Genomic DNA, 20,858 nt, shown 5'->3' on the forward strand with positions numbered 1-20,858 from the left:
AAACCAACTCTTTGGCACCTGACAACAACAATTACTGTGAAAATCTTTTTGACTTCAAGAACAACTTCTATAACTTTTTTAAATCTCTACCAGTGAGATAGTGATACGTGATAGACGTTTTGGTTTCCATTTGACTTGTTCTTACTGACAAGAGTTTTATATAACCGTGTGTATTTCTTCTGTGGTAAACTGACTGTCCATGCTTAACTAAGCTCTTTTTGATCCTTACAAAGACATCTTATAATTTAGTTACTAACCCTTTGTTGTCTGTTACCTTTAAGTAATTTTTAATTTTTTAAAATTCTGTTTTAAATTGTGCGTATCAATACATACACCAATAACTGAAGCCAAAGAGAAGGAATTAAGATTTTTATCAACTTGCACAGTCTGAAATTGACCAAACATGAAAACAAGGTGTATTGATTATCATTACTGATTGAAATGCAAAAATTGGAGAGAGAAGAATCATCGGTAGTTGGAAAATATGGCCTTGGTGATAGAAATGATGCTGAGTTTGCATGATAAAATTTTGCAAAAATAATGACTTATTCATTGCAAATACCAGTTTTCAGTGCCACAGTGGCTATACACATGGACTTTGCCAGATGGAATACTCAGGAATCAGATTGACTACATCTGTGGAAAGAGGCAGTAGAGAAGCTCAGTATCTTCAACCAAAACAAGGCCAGGAGCTGACTGTGGAACAGACTATCACTTGCTCATATGCAAGTTCAAGTTGAAGCAGAAGACAATTAAAATGTGTCCACAAGAGCGAAAATATGACTGTGATTATATCCTGCCTGAATTTAGAGACTATTTGAAGAATAGATTTGATGCATTTAACGCCAGTAACAAAAGACCAGACAAGTTGTAGGGTGACACCAACAACATAATCCATGAAGAAAGCAAAAGGTAATGAAAAAGGAAGAAAAGACCAAAATGAATGTCAGAAGACACTCTGAAACTTGCTCTTGAATGGAGAGTAGCTAAAGTAAATGGAAGAAATGACAAAATAGAGGAGCTCAACAGATTTCAAAGAGCAGCTTGAAGACAAAGACAAAGTCAGTTACTACAATGAAATGTGCAAAGACCTGGAGTTAGAAAACCAAAAGGGAAGAACATGCTCAGTGTTTCTTAAGCTGAAAGAACTGAAGAAAAAATTGAAGCCTCAAATTGAAATGTTGAAGGTTCCTGCAGGCAAAATATTAAAATGATACAGGAAGCATCATAAGAAGATGGAAGAATATACAGAGTCATTGTACAAAAAAGAATTGATCAGTGGTCATCTATTTCAGGAGGTGGCATATGATCAAGAACCAATGGTGTTGAAAGAAGTTGTTGAAGTTGCCCTGAAGGAGTTGGCAAAAAACAGGGCTTCAAGAGTTGATGGAATACCCATTGAGATGTTTCAACAAACGGATGCCGTGCTGGAAGCACTTAATCGTCTATTCCAAGTAATTTGGAAGACAGCTACCTGGCCAGTTGACTGGAAGAGATCCATGTTTGTTCCCATTCCAAAGAAAAGCAATCCCACTTACCAAACAGTATCGTTAATAACACATGCAAGTAAAATTTTGCTAAAGATAATTCAGAAACCATTGCAGCAATATATTGACAGGGAACTTCCAGAAATGCAAGCTAGATTCAGAAGAGGATGTGGGACAAGGAATATCATTACTGATGTCAGATGGATCTTAGCTTAAAGCAGAGAATACCAGAAAGATGTTTACTTGCCTCTTATTGACTGTGCAAAGGCATTTAACTATGTGGATCATAACAAATTATGGATACCATTGAGAAGTATGGGAATTTTGGAACACTTAATTGTGCTCCAGGAGGCTGTCATTTGAACAGAACAAGGGGTTACTGCATGGCTTAAAATCAGGAAGGGAGTGTATCAGGGTTATATCCTTTCACCATACTTACTCAGTCTGTATGCTGAGTAAATAATCCAAGAAGCTGGACTGTGTGAAAAAGAACTTACCAGGATTGGAGGAGGACTCCTTAACAACCTGCGATATGTAGATGATACAGCCTTGCTTGCTGAAAGTGAAGATGACTTGAAGCACTTACTGAGGAAGATTATTAAAGACTACAGTCTACATTATGAATTACACCTCAGCATAAAGAAAATGATAATCCTCACAGCTGGACTAACATCATGGTAAATGGAGAAAAGATTAAAGTTGTCAAAGATTTTATATTACTTGGATCCACAATCAACACCTATGGAAGCAGCAATCAGGAAATCAGATATCATAATACTACAGTGGGCAGATCTGCTGCAAAAGACCTCTTCAAAGTTCTGAGGAACTAAGATGTCATTTTGAAGACTGAGATGTGCCTAATCCAAGCCATAGTATTTTCAGTCACCTCATATTCATGTAAAAGCTGGGTGCGGTACAGGGAATTACTTGATAGGGCTTTTATAGCCATAGTCTTTGTAACTCCCACCGGATTACTGTGTGGGACCATGCAAATAAGCTATGGAGAACTCTGGTGTTGGAGTTGTTTAGATTTGTCATTCTGCCAGGCTTAAAATGAGCCTCCCAGGGTCAGAGAGGGGATCTCACACCATCATGAGAGAAGAGCTGGAGGTGATGTAACCGGAGATCCCTGCTGGACCTCCTTGGCTAAGAGACTCCCTGGCAGAGAGACGGTGGTACTGGAAACAAGAGGCACAAGACAGAGTGTCAGGCTTTTCTGGGCTGCAGAAGCCAGGTGGAGAGGCCAAAGGCTAGAGAGGCATGTCTAAGGGCATAGCAGAGGGGAGACTGCCCTGATTGAAGAACTGTATCCTGAGCGCATTCCTGAACCTAACTTGTAGCCTGTTACTTCCCTAATAAACCCCATAATCGTGAGTATTGTCTGTGAGTTCTGTATGGCCATTGCAACAAATTATCGAACCCAGCAGTGAGTACCGTGGGAGGGACGATTGGTGTCAAAGTTGGTTTAAAAGAAAAAAAGGCTGTAGGGGTGGCTGTGTGTCTGGCCTCATAGGAATAAGCCTTGGGCTGCTGGTGGTGACTCTATCTTCCTCTTGTAAATTTAGAGGAGGTCAGAAGATGCCGCCTCCATGTCCTTTTTGCAATGGACAATGAATAAGGAAGATTCAAAGAGTTGATGCTTTTGAAATGTGGTATTGCTGAAAAATATGTGAAAATACTATGGACTGCCAAAGAACAAATAAATCTGTTCTGGAAGTAGTACAGCCAGAATGCTTGGAGGTGATAATGGCCAGGCTTCATGTCATCTACTTTGGTCATGTTGCTGGAAGAGACCATTCCTTGGAGAAGGATATCATGCTTGGTAAAGTGGAGGGTCAGCAAAAGGGGAAGGCCCTCAACAAGATGTTTGACACAGCAGCTACAATGATGGGCTCAGGTGTAGCAGGCATGCCACTGGGCAGTGTTTCCTTCTGTTGTACCTGGGGTCACTATGAGTCAGAGTCAGCTCGATGGCACCTAAAAACAACAAGACACACTTATTTTTTCTTTTATCAATATATCAAATATTTATTAAGTATCTAGTATGTGTAACTGTGTTAGGCACTGATTATACATTGGTGAACAATGGAAAAAGCTCCCTGCCCTCATTTAACTCAAACATCTTTAGCAATAACAGTGAGCTATTCAAAAGTAGAATTACATGGTTTTCCAAAGCCTTCAAGCTGTGGTTATTCATTTTCCCTCAAGTCTGGTGAACTGTGGAAACAAAGCACTATTTATTCCCAGCCTGAGGAAATTGGTATTTTTCCCTAGTGTTTTTTTCTAAGAAGCATACTTTTTTATGTTTTGTATTAAAACTGATTAGTCTCAGAAAATCTTACTATTACCAACTGTGCTTTAGACACCTGGTTTCCCTTAGGAGTATCCTGGTTTGAAGCTAAAAGTAAAGATAAAATTGAGAGGGAAGTGGTGAAAAAGAAACTAGAATAGATTCTGAAAATGTTGACCATTAAGCAGAGGCCACATACTAGACGCCCACAGTCCAAATTCAACTCCTGGGGGTGTTATATTTTATATACATGGTATTGCTTAATCTGAACCAGTTTAAGAATGGTGCTATTTCATTGTAATCCTAATGACCTTGGCAGTTCAGTGTGTCTCTCCTTATGGCAACAATTAGCATGAGCTAAGTAACAGCTGTCTTCTTTGACCCGAACATGTGCTTTCTACTGTATCATAGTAGTTGCCACCTTTAATTTGTCACTAACAGTGAGACCTGTTGTCACTTGCCATCTATCACTGTTCCTGCACTATTGTTTTTCCTCATAGGCAAATGGCTTTATCTATATCTTTATCATAAATTTGGAAATAAAACAGGTTCAACCTGTACAATGTAATAGGTTCTCTCTAAAGCATAAATAGGAGTGAGCTCATTTTTTGGGATAGGAGGCTGTGCGTGAAGAAAATTCCTGCATGTCTCATGCACCTTGGGTCTTCCTCTCATGCCCTTTACTGGCTGGGCCCTCCAGCAGTTTGAGTTTACAGTCCGTACTTTAAACAGGGAGAGGTTTCTAATGCCTGTTCTTCTTTATCCTCAAGTTCTGAGATTCTTTTCTACTTTTCTTTGTTTTTTCACCTTTCCTCTTCACTTTCATTTGCTTCTAGATGAAAGCATGTACGTAAAACAGGTACAGTATAGAAGAAAAAAGGTGTTCACTACACTGATTAGGTTCTTTTTTTCCCCCCTAATTGCTTTTTCTCGGAAGGAATTTGGGGCAATCTACTTCCGTAGTGATACCGCCTCGGAAACCCAGGGAGGGGTCCCTATGAGTAAGGTCCGACTCCACGGCACATAACGACAAAAACAATTGCTTTTTATGTCATTTGTTATTTATACAAAGTTTTTGGATGTATTTTTCTTCATACAATTGTAATATCATTCTTTGTCTCAGACGTTATGAAGAGGACATGTACTGGAGAAGAATGGAAGAGGAACAGCATCATTGGGACGATCGCCGCCGAATGCCTGATGGAGGCTATCCTCACGGTCCTCCAGGCCCCCTAGGCCTTCTTGGAGTCCGACCAGGCATGCCGCCTCAGCCACAGGGACCTGCAGTGAGTGTCCACTATGTTTATGTACAGAGTGAAAGGTTTAAAGCTGATGCAGCATTAGAAGATAATGATTTGGTGTCCAGTTCTTAGCCTTAACAACCTCCTTTTAGTTTTTCATCTGAAAAAAAAATGCCTCCTTTAATTACAAGTTTTCAACTCAAATGTCTATAAAGACTATATCTATAAGGACTTCGTGGCATTACGTGGATTTTTCTTATTTTCAACCTGAGCTAAATGGTAGTAGTGCTTCTTTTCCTGACTGTTCTTTCTCATGGAGATGTTCATTAGGTTAGGATGGGAATAAAAAGTAATTTTGCTTTCTGATTTGCTTTTAAAATTCTTCTTATTTTCCCATTACCAGTGATCTAAAATTTCGTTTTCTTCAAATTCTGACCACCTAACCTCCTGTTTCCTCTGAATTGAGTGAAGGATAAGGGGTAGGTAGGTAAATGGTTCAAGATGAGCCCCAAAGTTGATGTACCGGAAAGACTAGAAGAGACCTGCATCTTGAGAAGTAGTGTTCTTGTGAAAGCTGGGTGGAAGAAAGGACTTTACCTGGGTTATAAGAAACATAAAATGTTCAGACTATGGAAAACTGAAGGGTGTTTTGTTTTGTTGTGTTTTGTTTTCTAGAGAGCAGTTTAAGAAAGCAGGATACTCAACCTATTTGTTTTTGCACAGTGTTAGCAGTTGTAAAAGTTGAATTTTTGAAAGGAAAGGAAGGAGTCAAAAGTATTTTCTTAGCCATGGGTTATGTGCATATTACTTTTAATTATTTTGAGGCATAGCATACATACATACATAGTCTTCAAGGTGGCTGATTTGTCCTTCAGCCAATCAGATTCTACTCTTGTCTTTCCAAAGTATCTATCTCCATAATATTAGTGTTCACCCTCTGGATTTCTAATTGCTGTTTTTATATGATTTCTCATTGTCTATTCATTTTCTCATTTTGCTCTTGTAAATTGTTTACCTGAATTCTTCAAGGGTATTGTCTGTCTTTTCCTTGCTTTTTATGATTTTCCTTAAGCTCTTGGAAGATTCTGTATATGTATGGTTTTAATTCTTTATCAGATCATTCTATTACGTGTTCTTCCTTAGAAAAGTTTCCTAGTTATTTGTTTTGGTCACTTGCTTCCACTCTCTTAACCTTTATCTTTGTTTGAAGTTGTCTGTTCTCTCTGAGACATTTTGAAGTTGATCAAATAATTTTTTTCCTCTTTTTTATTACTGTGATTTGGGTGAAAGTTTACAGAGTAAATTCATTTTCCATACAACGGTTCATACACATTTTGTTTCATGACATTGATTACAATTCCCATAATGTAACAAATAACTCTTCTCCCTGTGGTTACCTTTTCCCTGTGTCCTTCTTTCATATGCATTCCTGCCCTCGGAGCTATCTCTCTGTGTAAATATTGCCCTTCTGATCTCCCACGGCTGATTGTTTTAAGGAGTGTGCCTGCCTGTTGTAAATGTTCACCTTATACATTGCATAATTGTATCTTTTGTTTGGCTGGAAGCCACAGAAGTGATTTCAATTCTAGGCCCAAAGGATGTTGTTTTTATTTGTTGGATTGCTTCACCCTGCTTTTTTGTTTTGCTTTGTTTCAGTGTGTCTGGATGGGCAGGACACTATGCTTTTTTGGTTGTTAGCTTGGTACCACTGGGGCACTCCCCATCTATCTCCAGGTTGGTGGAATAGCTGTTGGGAATTTGGGCACAGGTCTGTGTTTGTTGTGAAGAGTAGCTGCAGATGGGATGAGCAGGTGTTGTCCACTGTCTGTCATTGATCCAGTGGTGCAAGAACCTGGTGGTGGTGCTCGTCCATTGGGTCAGGTGGTTGGTGCACTAGTTATGGCTGTCTAGTGGAGAATTAATATTGGAGGGGAAGGAAAGAAAAAAACAACCCAAGGGGGAAAAAAAGAATAAAAATAATGCATAAAGATAGAGAAGAAAAAGGAAAGTGGGGTGGAAAAGAAGAAACATTGGTCAGAATGAAAAAGGAGAGAAATTAACATAAAAAGGGAGAAAGGGGGAAAAAAGGAAGCTGAGGAGGAAGGACTTTTGTAGTCCTGATAACCTGGCAGCTCTGGGAGCAGGCAGTTGTGGAACAGGCTGCTGATCCAGAGTGGCATGTGCCAGCAGAGGTGGAAGGAGCCTAGTGCAGATGGGCATCTCCAAGAACGGGAAGCCATGTCCCCGGGTCTGCATGTTTGGAGTGAGTTGCTGAGGGTGGCCAGGCTGCAGAGGAGGCAATGCTGGGGTATCCTAGCCACCACCTTGGTGGGGACAGGGAGAGGTTTTACCCCTAGTCAGAGGAAGCTGTGCTTTTGGGAGCGGAGAACACAACACTCCAGTAGTGATTCACTGATGTGGGTCTGGCACCTTTCTGGACACATGCAACCATTCAGCTCCTGCCCTGAGTGAAAGGCTGCCCTGAGACTAACTTCTCCAATTGCCCCAACACAGGTCTTTCCCTTCGCTGTGGGAGAAGGTGCCTTGGGCACCACTGGGTGCTTCTGACAGAGAAGACTACAGAGGTGTGCCTTTTGTTTTCAGAGTGAAAAAGGGCTGTCAGTTCTTTAGGCACTGGGCTTGCAAGTTTCAGCCTCAGCTCAGTGTGCTACAGTAGAGGCGTTGAGGATGGTTGGGCTCAACGTGGAGGTGGCCAGGGATCTGGGTGGGTGAGGGGAGGGCTTCTCTATCCACCAGGTAAGTGGGGACAGTATTTCCCCATAGGTGCAGGGACAGTGTGTGTTTGTTAGAGTGAAGAATAGTCTCCAGTGGCAATTCACTGGCGTAGGTATGCCACCCTTCTAGACACGTGCAGCCATTTATCCAGCTCTTGCCCAGGTTCAGTCAAGTGAGAGGCCTGAGCCTAGCTTCCCCAGCTGTCCCTACACAGGCTTTTTCCCTGGCATAGGTCCTCAGCACAAAAGACTAGTTAGTGTCTACTTGTTGTTGTTGTTGTTTGCCGTCGAGTCGGCCTCGACTAGTGGTGAATTACTTCATTCCCATTCTCCAGCTTCCTCCTCAGGCCATAGTGGCCTGTGCCACTGTAAGCCTGACCTTGCACATACCTCTCCCAACTCCTGCTTGTCTTATGTGCCCTTCAAATTCCTCCTGATTTATTTGCATGTGATTTAATCTCCATGTGGATTCCATGAAGTTGTTTTCTTCTGGTTTGTGTTCGATGTCTCTGTGCTTAAAATGGTAACACTTTGGCCAGTCCCAGCTTCTTTTCTGTCCCTAGTCACTGACCTCATTTCATCTCCCTTTCCAATCAGTGCTCAGTCTACTTCTTCATCTTCATTGGATCTTAAGAATTCCAGGGTTATTATTGTATCTGTTTCACTTGATTTTCTGGGTCTCTCTTTGTGTTAGTTACGTTTCTGTGTCAACTTGGCTGGGCCTGGTTGAGTGGCTGGGCAGCTGGTGGTAGTTATTCTCCATGATGAAACTGGCAGTCAGCTCCACAGTGGGATCTACCACAAGCAGCTGAGTAGCTGCCTTTGCGATGTGGTCTGCTTCCTGTATATAAGGAGAAGCTTTGAGAAGGGTCTCTAGCCTATGGCACGCTTGGACCCTGCGTGTAGCCGTGTCATTACTCAGCAGCCTGCTATGCTCTGCTGACCTTGGGACTTAAATGGGCGTAAGTTAATGGCCTGCCATGTGGTTTGGTAACATGGAGACTATGCCTTTTCACTTGTCAGCCTCAGCAGCCAGCAGCTGTCTGAGTGAATACAAGCCTGTAGCTCCTGTGGGCTGGTAGCAGGAGGCAGAGCTGGAACCCAAGGTTAAGGGGCTTTCACCCAGCCCCTAGAGCCTGGCACTTTGAACTTGGACTTAAAGCCTCTGGATTGTAAGAATAAACTCATGCTTGTTAAGGCCATCACATTTGTGGTGTATTTTTGTTAGCACGTCACTAGGTGACCAGAACACTGTTGTAGAAGAATTGAGGAGAATGTTAGCAATATGCCATTTTGTCTCTACCTATTAGTCTGAATGTTTTAACTTTTCATAGTTTGCATTTTTGTTTTCACTAAAATGGGAAAAAAAAAAAAGATCGACATTTTGTATAACTGATGTTCTTATTGAAAAGATGTGGTAAAAATATGCGTAGTTAGAAACTGTTTACATTTGCTCAGGAAATTTTTTAAGTGAAGTAACAACTCTTTCTCCTCTGTAGCCCTTGCGTCGTCCTGACTCATCTGATGACCGTTACGTAATGACAAAGCATGCAACCATTTATCCAACTGAAGAGGAGTTACAGGCAGTTCAGAAAATTGTTTCTATCACTGAACGTGCCTTAAAACTTGTTTCAGACAGTTTATCTGAACACGAGAAGAGCAAAAACAAAGAGGGAGATGATAAAAAAGAGGCTGGTAAAGACAGGTGTGTTTTAAAAGTTACTAACTTATGTATAGTTTCATTTATCCTTACATTGATTTCTTAGACTTGTCATAAAGATTACAAAGACTAATCTTTGCTGTGAGTCTACATGTCATACTATGCTTGTATTAGGTATATTTTCATACATATTTATATATTCAGGTGCTTTTTGCTAAAATAAAATACATAGTCTCAACCTTACGCTCTTACTCATTTTATGCAAATGTATTTAAAACTATTTTGAATCCACCCTTTTAGTTTTTAAATTGTGTTTATCTGCTGTTTTTCAATTTTTATTTGTTGCATTTGCCCCACAGTTTTTTTCACAACTTCTTTTTCCTTTAAAGCACCAACCTATAGTATGAGTAAGCCCAAGCTTTAGCATTATCTTTCATATCAGGTTTGCATTATGATCTGTTACCTTTATTTTCCCTTTACCATTTAGAAATATTTTTGTATTACATTTAATATGACTCTTACTAATCTAATTTACCACGTGAGAAACAAAGATTTTAGTGTCATTTGGTTTGTAGTTGTCTCTGTAAGAACTAACTTACCTGTCTAAGGGAAGAGGTTACTGTGAGGAGAAAGTGGGAGGGGAGCTGTTGCCTTGTGCGAGATTGCAGTCAATGTCATGAGACAGAGTGTATGTGACCTGCTGTATGGAAAATGAATTTAGTCTGTAAACTTTCACTCAAATCACAATAAAAATTTAAAAAAAAAAGAAAAAAACTAACTTACCTGTCTATCCATAGTTGTAATCTAAATGGAGTTGTTGTTGATGGAGTATAATTCAAAAATACTATAAACAATAAATGTTAACTATTATTTCAGATAAGTTGATATTAACTTTTTTAGAAAGACTTTTTCTGCTGTAATTGGTGAAAATTTTAAGAATATAAAAGTTATTTCATTATATTGTGAGTTGAGAGAATATCATGATTCTGGCTGAGAAGAGAAATGTCATAATTTGATTTCACTGCAGAGCTTTGAAAGGAGTTTTGCGAGTGGGTGTATTGGCAAAAGGATTACTTCTTCGAGGAGATAGAAATGTCAACCTTGTTTTGCTGTGCTCAGAGAAACCTTCAAAGACATTATTAAGCCGTATTGCAGAAAATCTACCCAAACAGCTTGCTGTAAGTATTGTGAAAATGTTCACTTTTATCCCTTGTTTGTTTTTGTCAAGCAACTGTACTTTTTTGGAAAAAAAAAAGAAAGAAAGAAAGAGACTGTGCCTAAGTTTAAACCTAAGCTAGCCTTTTAAATTTTGGGCTTGATTTTGCATACTGAGTTTTTCTGCTTGATTGTGCAAACTGGAAGAACTATTTTCTACTTTGTCTTTCTAGGTTTTGTAGTGCTAGTATTTTGCATGAAACCATCTTCCTAATTTATTTCAAAATGTAAGATTAAAGGATATGTCCTACTTGTCCTATCCTTTTTCCAAGATTTGAACCATAAGAAGGAAGGCAATTTTGGACAGAAAGTGAATTTTTCAAAGCCCATGTGGAGCAAGCTTAAATTACTTAAATTCATGAACCTCTGACCTATTTAGTTAACTGCATGCTTTTATTAAAATTTGGTAACTAAAATAAACTGAGGCTCTTTCTGTTTAATCTCTCTGACTTTATTGTGAATATTTTTCTACATGTGTGTGGTAGAATTATTTCTCCTGTCTTCATCATGGCAATACATAATTAATGGAGTATTTATTTTTGTTTCTACCAAAACAGTTATATAGTTTTGCATTTTTAAAAATTTTATACGTTAATTTGTCAGCATGAGATTTGAAATACTGATTGAGTAATTTAAGGTATAAAATTTATTTTAAAATCCATAATTTAATTAGGCATTCTAAACCCAAGGATTGACATTTTGTTGGTGATGTGTCACTATGGTAATTTCTACAGTAATGATCCAGAAAAGTACCTGACCACAGCAGAGCAATTACTAACAGAAGTGTTGGTGAAGTACCCTGCTGAACTTCGGCTCTGACAGCTCTGACACTTGCTTCTGTTTTCAGAAAAGAAGTTCCTTCTTGTGGGTGGGGCTTTTTTAAGTAGTGGGGCTCAGCAGAATTGACTTTATGTGTCTGCTTCTTACCCTCTGTGGAGGCTGTGCTAAAGGTAGTGAGCAGGGAGAGGAAAAGATTTGGGGGCCTTAGAAGAATTATAAGAATTTGCAAGAAATATCTTGATCCTAATTGTGGTGGTTAGTAAAACTACAAAGCAGAGAGTAGTATACTGTAACTACATAATAGTTAGCTAAAAGCAGAACACTGTTCAGTCATCCTTTTTTTATACAAGTGAATAAACAAATTAATTCATAATAACAATAATAAGCATTTATGTAGTACTGTGTACTAGGCACTGTTTCAAATATTAATTCATAACTTCTCCAACAACCCTATAGGCTAGGCACAATTACATCTCTGTTTTTGCAGAAACCAGGCACCCATCTTCACATGGCTAGTGAAGTAGCAGAGCTTGAATTTGAACCTAGATGCTATACTGTAAACAATACATGTAATTTCTGTAGTGTCTTATTCATAAAACAGATTTTTCACATGTCTACCAAATCTCATGAATACTGGCTTTTCTTGGTATTAACCAGGGTATCCTGCCCCTTGATTTGTTATGTGCCGTCGAGTCAAACCCGACTCATAGTGACCCCTCCTTGGGTTCCCGAGGCAGTATCACTACGGAAGTAGGATTGCCCAGCCTTCCTTCCGAGGAGTGGCTGGTGGGTTTGAACCACCAGCCATCTGGTTAGCAGGCAAGTGTCTTAGCCACTATGCTACCAGAGCTCCCTTGATACGGAGATTTATTGATCTCACAGAGAACGTATAACAGTAAGGCTCAAATAACGGCTCCTAGGTTAGGGTCCCTGTTTCTTTCGTATTCAGATTCTGCAAATACATGCATACTTAATTACCACATTGGTTTAAGAAGATACAGTGATAGATTTGGTGGTGTTTCTTTTATCCAAGAATTCATTATCTTTGAGAGATATACACATACACTAATAATTGATATAATGCAAACAATGATAAAATATTATTTTAACAAAAGATTTCTAGAAGTAAGGAGGAATAAAAAATTAATAATTGCATTTATGGCACAGCTTTTTCAGTGGGAAGTAGTATATTGTTTAATTTTTAGAGAATTATTAAGGTAGCAGTTGAACTGAGAAAGTGAAAGAGCTATAATAAATCTGCTTTGTCTGATAATGTAAAAGATCACCTAATTTCTTGTAATCTTTAATACATAGGTTATAAGTCCTGAGAAGTATGACATAAAATGTGCTGTATCTGAAGCGGCAATAATTTTGAATTCATGTGTGGAACCCAAAATGCAAGTCACTATCACCCTGACATCGCCGATTATTCGAGAAGAGAACATGAGAGAAGGAGGTTGGAAAGCCATTAAGCATTCTACTTTTTTGTTAACTATTTTCATTCATTTTACCTACTCTTTCAGATGGCATTAAGCCCTAGAAGGCAACATGCTGGCATTACATGTGAATTTGATAGATTTCACTTATTTAGTACCCAGTTTTGCTTAAGATCATTTCCTAGAAAGTAAATACTCTTTTTGGTAATGTATTTTTATATAAAACATTCATGGTATGATTGAGTTTCTTGATTTTTTTCTTTTCTTGCTAACCTCAGATTTCTGGAAAAAAAAGTTCGAAATTGTTTTTATCAGCATAGTCAACACGTTACAAATTAAAGAATTGTTATTAGTAAGGGGCCTCAACTTTAACTTCTATTAAGAAGTTCTTTCTTTTACCTTGTCTTAACTGAAAAATTGAAGAGTTTCGGAAACAAATTTGGTGAAATACTCCTAGCACTTACATATTAAATGGTATTGTTGTGTATGTAATCATGGATTTGGCTCGCCTTGAGGTAAACTCTTCTAGTTCTCTGAGGTTGCTCTTTGGTTTGGAGTGCTTTCATTAATGCAGAGCATCCTAACACACAGATTTGGGCATTTGACCCCAGTATTACATTGGAGATAATGAAATAATAAGTGATGTGTAGTTAGTTATAGTACAATTCAGGGTTGTTACAACTTAATTGATAATTATAGAATATGAAATCCTACTAGTGCCAGCAATGTTGCTTTAGGGACTGTTCTGTAACATTCTCAAAGCTTCCAAAGCTTTTAAGCCAGAAAGCATGATCAGTGTCTGCAGTATGTTGGTTCTGTTGTCTTATGGGTCAGATAAAATTTACTTTGTTTCCTTTCATGTTGTTTTCATACATCTTAACATGTTGCTTAATGGAATTACAGTCTACACTAATATTCTTTGTGATATAGAATGAGGAGAAAAGGATATTATATCATGAATATTAAACTTTACTTGTATAAAATAGCATCAGTAGGCTCTCAGTTCTGTCCCTTTAAATTTGTTTTCTTACAGCAAAGCAATTTTTTCTTAAAGCACTGGGATTGCCACAACCCAGGAAAAGAACATTTGGCAAAAAATATGATTGTTGGGGAACATATCTAATCTTGTTTACTTTGTATGTACACCATGTCAAGACTTGTATGTTGTATTATTTCACTTAAGCTTTGCATCTTAATGATAATTGAGTTTTGTGTAAAAGATCTTTTTTTGTGAACATGCATTTCTACTAAAGGTCTGGCCATGGACGTTGCTGGAAAACAGTTCCTGAGTTAATCTGGTCAAGTCATATGCAGTATATGACTGCTTGTGTAGGATTTAGAGAAGGAATCTTCTATTAGGATTTATTACAAATAAAAGTGGCTGTATTTAATACGTAATTCTATTCATGTTATCATTCAACTTTATTTAAGAGCACATTTTATCCAATTACATTTAGGATTAATTAAATTTGTACTTTCCAAAGCCATTATACTGTGTTGCAAAAGTCTAAGTTGGTATTATCAAATATCTGCAGTAGATTCTTTAATAATATATCCCTTCTAAAGGAAACAAAATTATATTTTTGTCTGACCCAGACTTGAGTTAGAATTATTGTTCTGAATTTTATAAATATTTTGGTCAGGGAACGACCAACCCAAAATTAAAAGATTTAACTTCAAGACACTGAGCTGAAAAGTTGGATATGCAAAAAATGCAGAAACATTGATAGAGTGCTCCTTGCTGCAATTAATTGCAGTAAACCTTGTTTTAGCTTCATTATGAAGAGTGCTTCTTTCTTGCTGCAGAATAACGGTATGTATTCTCTCTCACTGCAGCTCCCAATGCTCTGTGTCTTAAAATCATTTTAAAGCCTATAGCTTGCTTTGGGAAGTTAGTACAGGGGATAAGGAAGGCTTTGCCGGAAGAACAATTGTAAATCAAGAGAATTACAACTTGCCAGTAGTGTGATAGCCTCTTCAATGCGTAATGGTCCTGTTTAATACCAAAAATCATTTTTAAAGGTAATGATTAAAATGCCAAAATAACTGTTAAACGCAAGACAGATCTGTTCAATAGTACTGTGTTTGACAGTTAAACATTAAGTAAACATTTTGATTGACCTATGTTTGAAATGTTCAAAATGCTCTAACCCTTGCTACAGAGTGTTTTCTGCAGCAAGTCAAGTATTATGTGTGTTTTTTTCCACCTGTAGCTTATCAGGCCCGGTCCAAAGCCTTCTAGCAGAGGGGATTGATTCCTGTCAGGGGTTGCTGCCAATACATCGGAAGGATTTTTGACCAAGGTTTTCAAAAGCTCAGTGTCACACATGCCATTTGATTTAAGGAGGGATTTTGGAAGCAGAGTCTGGCATTTATTTGTCTTTTTGTGTGGCTGTTTTGTTTGTTTTGTCTTTGTCTCTTCTAGAATAAAGCAGTGTTCACACTAGTTTTTAAATGGTTGGGTGGATTATATATTTTACATAACCATGTTAAATTAATACATACCCATTAACTCTTAATCATAAAATAGTGTGGACACAGCATGTCTTCTAACTGGTGATTAACCCTTTAAAATTTATGAAATACTTTCATATAGGGTAAGAATTTGCATTTTGTTTTTATAAATTAACCAATTTTTGTTTCATTTTGTTTGTTAACTGGGTATTAGGCAACAAGTATGATTTTAGCACGATATATCTAAGGGGTTAATCTACTTGAAATATCAAATGAGTGCAAAAATCCACACTCTAAATTTAACCAAAATTTCCTACTTACAGCTCTAATTTGTTTTTAAATTGCAATAGGTGTCTTGGCATCTTTAAACTTGTATTGTTAATTAAAATTTCCAAAGTTAAGAATACTTGTGTACAAAAAGGAAAAAAAAATTATATATTGGAGGAAATTATAAAACTTGGAATTAACATAAGAAATTTAGAAACTCTTTAGAAAGAGATTGCATATTGTCACCTATTTGCATTCTGCCTTTGGCAATTAAATAAATAAGGGACATGGAAAAAGACCCTTCAGCATATTCCATAACCCCTGCTTTGGGGAGTAGGTTAGTTGTTGGTAGTGTTGTTTTCATTTAAAAAAAAAAAAAAAACTTCCTTAGTTAGCTGTGCTTTCCTGTGTCCATTTTCCTTATTCTAAAATAGCTTATGTACATTTATTTCAGGATGCAGTAGTTGGTTTTAGGGATTCTGAGCTTATATGTTACTAATATTTTTGTCTTGGTAGTTTCTTTTAGCTCCTAAATTCCTTTTTCATTGTTCATTCTAAAAATGCCACATGGTTGGTTTTTTGTTTTCTTGTTTTTTTTCCCTCATTTGTAATCTTCCTTTTAATATGTATTCTTTAAAAATCTATTATTTATCTGTTTGAGGAGTAAGAACTAAGAGAAATCCCAGACAAGGGATGAAATTCTTTATGAGGCTTAAGATAAGCTTTTTTATGTCATTTCCTCAGAGTAAGTACATCAAGTATCAAGAATTCTGAATGCTCATATAAAGTGTACAATCAAATGACTTGCCAGAGTTGAAACTAGTGCTCCAAAATTAAACTTCTTCAACTTTTTTTACTTTCATCGTATTGTTTCTCCTTTTGTACTTCATGTTCATTTGATACCCTTGGTGATTCACTAAACTATGCCCTAAATGCCCCATAATTTTGGTGCTCTTCAGCCAGAGGGCAATTACATTCAATAGATTAATTGGAATAAGAACCCATTTTTCTGTATTTAAAATATATTTATACTATTAAAACCACCAAGAGCTGTGAATTAGATTGCATTAATTGCTGTTTACTTGTTAATTAGTTTGCTTAACAAATTTATTATTTTTAAAAATATATTTTATAGATATATTTAGATGAATATAAAGCTGGCTCTTCCACTTTTGTTAATGTAAAGTTACTCTAGTCCTAGCGTAGGTCTGGATTTTCTTCTCAAGTTTTGTGTAGCTCATTTGTGCTTTAATTACAGTAATTTAATTCAAATATATTACTGTAACTCATTGTATCAGTTAAAAGACCCTGCACAGTCTTTATCATCAAAGCATTTGGCTTATTGCATCTCTTTTATATTTACTCTGTTGTCCTTTTCTACTTTACCCATTGTTTTTCTCCAACTATTCTTTGGAAAACTTTGAATTTTAAAGAGGATTTTATATTCCTATCCAGCTAGAATTCCTTTGTGGGAGAGAAAGCATTGAACTAATCTAGAAATGCCTAGTTTTTGGCTCATCATTTTTTTCCTATTAATATATAGATCATTTCATGTTTATCATCAGTTCTCTGCTATATTAGCCCCAGAGTAACCTGTAACCATTTAGAATACTCAACAAATTCAGTAGTTTATGTACATTCTCATTTATTAAGGTGGATTTTTGTGTTCCCTCTTGTCTTGTCTTTGTGCTGGTGCACTGTGTCCAGTAATCCTTCCTTTAGATTTTATTTTGGTGGGTGGGTTTTATTTTTCCAGAAACTATTATATTACTAAATATAGTATTTCAATTTCTGTAGTCTAATTAGAAAGTAAATTTAAGAGTTTTGCTTAATTCTGCTTTTGATCTTCATATCAGTCTAAGTAAATTTGTTGACAGTAATTCCCTGGGTATATTAAAGTGCTTAAAAAGCTCTCAAATGGCTCGTGCGACACTGATGCTACTTTAAGGAAGTGTCTTGCTCACCTGGTCAAACACCCATTCCTCACTGCATTTTGCCAATTCAATCCATTTTAGATGTAACCTCGGGTATGGTGAAAGACCCACCGGACGTCTTGGACAGGCAAAAATGCCTTGACGCTCTGGCTGCTCTACGCCACGCTAAGTGGTTCCAGGTTCGGAACATCATTTTACTTTTTTCTTGTAGCCTTATGAGAGAGTAGTTCAGTACAATATGTTTAACTGTGTTTAAACATTTCAAAAGATTGCCCAAGCAATAATACTTTAAATTAAATCTCAGAGCATATGTTAACATAGAAAGCTGGGTATGAAGATCTGCATATTGCAGTTACTATTGATTTGACAATAAACTTAAGTTTGGGGGGTGTTTTGTAGTTTTGGATTTTTTTCATTTTAGTGACTATATTTAAAATAAAGTTGACTTGTTTAGGAGCATCACATGTTTGTGTTTATATATTATATTCCATAAGGCTGCAGATTAACTTTGCTTTAAATAATAGAATATGTGTTTAAAGCTTTGTGTATAGTTTTAAGATTTTTCCCCCTCTTTCTCTAAGTTAATAAGTGTAGGGAGTGAAAGGTGAGGAAGCAGCTGTTCGGTTTAGTGACTTTGCAGTCATGCAAAGGCACAGAAGGGAAACCAAACAGATTTTCTTAACCTTTCAGTCTCTAGACATACTTTTTAGCTCTTTACTTTTCCTTTTATTTCTAATGTAGGCAGATTATTTTTTAAGTTTACTGTTATAAATGAACACAGGTCAAAGTTCACAGGGGATCAAGAAATATTATTCTTGTATAACCTGTTTACTTTGACCTACAATACCAGCTTTTAAATACTAACCCTGGCATAAAATATTGCTGTAAATGGCAGCTCATTGAATCCAATTTTAAGTGTGATTATTTTTGTTTTATTTTTATCTGAGCTTCCATTCAACAGTGGTATTTTAACTTCTTTTTATCAAGGGATATTTTCAGTATTTCTAAGAGTAATTCACTTGATGTTTATGTTGCTCTCAAGGCTAGAGCTAATGGGCTGCAGTCCTGTGTGATTATCATACGTATTCTCCGGGACCTCTGTCAACGAGTTCCAACTTGGTCTGATTTTCCAAGCTGGGTGAGTAGTATATAACTGTGTGGTGTGAAAAATAAACACTTAGGAAGTATCCCTGCAGTTAAATTTTGATCTTTAAGCTCATATTTAATTACCAATTTGATTTTCATTTTCTAAATGTTTCTTTTCCAGTGAGAAAACCTAGGGATTTTAGAGTATTTAGATTAATTTTTTCAGAGGTTACTAATTACAGAATTGTATTTGATGTATTTTCCTTTTGCGTTGCTTTTCTCACAGTGTTTAATTAATTTTAAAAAATAATACAATAATTACCAAGTTTTATTTTACATACCTAGAAGTACATAGAAAACTGAAAATGAACTGTTATCTTCCCATGCATGATTCTGTTGACATTTTTAAAAATAATAATGTATTTCGTTAGTAAATTTAAAACATATTTAAATGTATATTATTTTGAAATAAAGTACAAGGTTAGGAAACTTAAAGCAGAAAGTTAAGCTTTCTGTAAAAAGTCAAAAGCCTTCTTATCTTTAAAGGCAAATTATCTTCACAGTCTGTAGTGGTTTCTTCCAGGAAAATAAATATATGCATAAATATCATGTATGTTTCTGTTTTTCTGTATCTAAAGTATCCCTTGCAGTTTGAACCTTTTTGTTCCTAAATATCAAGAATTTGGATAGAGGGAAATCTGTTGAAAAATATAATTGAACTTATTGATTTGAGAGATGAATTAAGTAACAATTATATAGCCCAAGTGATTCTTTTTAAAACAAGAGTGAGCGTGTTATTCAGTGTTTTTTTGCTGTTTTCATTACAAAATGCATCTTGGCACTCATTAAAAAAGGTTAAGTCAGATCCACCTCTTTCTCCTTTATTGACTATGTGATACTACACTGTATGGGCATATTGTAATCTTTCTTCTGAGGAGTGGCTGGTGGGTTTGAACCACCAGCCTTTTGGTTTGCAGTCAGTTGCCTTAGGCACTACATCACCAGAGCTCCTTTCATTTAACTAGTATCCATTAAATGGACATTTGAGTTGTTTGTAATCTTTAACCACTAAATCTTCATTATACCTATGTTGCCAAGCTTTTATAAATATACGTATGGGATAAATTGCTAGAGTTGAAATTCGATGGCCAAAGGCCAAGTGCAGATTGTTCATCAGAAACTTGGCTCATTTAAAACTTTCAAAAATTGTTAGGCTGATCATTTCTTCCACATACCAGCATTGTTTCCATCTTAACTTCTGATGGTTCACAATATGATAAGTAAAAAATGGCATATTGGTTTTAATTTGTATTCCTTTGGCTGATTATTGGAATTACTTTTAACTACCATTTTCTTTGTTATTCTTTTTTCTTTTTAATTTATATTATTTCTGAAGTAAAGATAATAGCTCTTATCTGTGTTGAAAATGTTTTTTTCTAGATTTTCATCTGCTTTTTCAATTTTATGATCATTTTTGCTATAAATGTTTTTAGTTTTTTTTCAAATTATAATTCATTAATCTTTTATGATTTCTGGGTTTTGTGTTCTTCTTAGAGAGACCTCTCATATTTCAAATTATATAAATTTATTTACATATGCTTTGTCTAGACCTTAATTATTTTTCCTGTCAGTTTGCATTCTATAGATGCATACATGTTTATATTGAAATACATAGTGAAAACTTCTGAAAGGGTATATGCCCCAGCTCAACAATAGTGCTTATCTCTGAGGAGAGGGAGGAAGGGATGATTGAGATATAGAGAGCTGTAATCTTTCATTTTTACTAATACAAAATACTCATACATTGATTACTTATGTAATTAAAAATAAATTTAGAAGTTATAAATGAATCAAAGATTTAATTATGGTGTATGGAACAAAGGTTTAAATCCAGCTGTCTGTTTTGCAGATAATTTCTGGCCTCTTCTTTCGTTGGTTTGTTTTCCTGGTACTAAAGTCTCTCTAAATTTTAAACCATAATTTAAATTTCTGGTTGTTCTCTTCATCACATTTCCCCCTCTCCGTTCCTTACCACTTCTTATAAACATAATCTTGCATAGAGGAAATATTTTTGCTTTTCTTCCATATTTTTTTTTTCCAAATTAAGTTGCCTACTATTTTGTTAGTATACTTGCTATTTTTTAAGTAGAACTACACTGAATGTTGTTGTTGTTGTTGTTTTGCCGTCGAGTCGGCCCCGACTCATAGCGACCCCTCCTTGGGTTTCCGAGGCAGTATCACTACGGAAGTAGGATTGCCCAACCTTCCTTCCG

The 20,858-nt window shown here is 36.5% G+C and overlaps 1 protein-coding gene across 1 annotated transcript in view; it reads left to right on the plus strand.

Annotated features, from left to right (window-relative positions):
- The window catches only part of ZFR (zinc finger RNA binding protein), a 108,083-nt gene that overhangs the window by 55,693 nt on the left and 31,532 nt on the right, over positions 1 to 20,858 (plus strand). Inside the window, exons 12-17 of the mRNA XM_007951601.2 lie at positions 4,901 to 5,063; positions 9,253 to 9,458; positions 10,441 to 10,591; positions 12,723 to 12,864; positions 17,581 to 17,678; positions 18,542 to 18,637. Of these exons, the coding sequence (XP_007949792.1) occupies positions 4,901 to 5,063; positions 9,253 to 9,458; positions 10,441 to 10,591; positions 12,723 to 12,864; positions 17,581 to 17,678; positions 18,542 to 18,637 (856 nt within the window). The remainder of the gene's footprint in view (positions 1 to 4,900; positions 5,064 to 9,252; positions 9,459 to 10,440; positions 10,592 to 12,722; positions 12,865 to 17,580; positions 17,679 to 18,541; positions 18,638 to 20,858) is intronic.

The sequence above is a fragment of the Orycteropus afer genome, unplaced genomic scaffold (genome assembly GCF_000298275.1).
Source record: "Orycteropus afer afer isolate SDZICR_OR568_19922 unplaced genomic scaffold, OryAfe1.0 scaffold00302, whole genome shotgun sequence".
NCBI classification, from domain to species: domain Eukaryota; kingdom Metazoa; phylum Chordata; class Mammalia; order Tubulidentata; family Orycteropodidae; genus Orycteropus; species Orycteropus afer.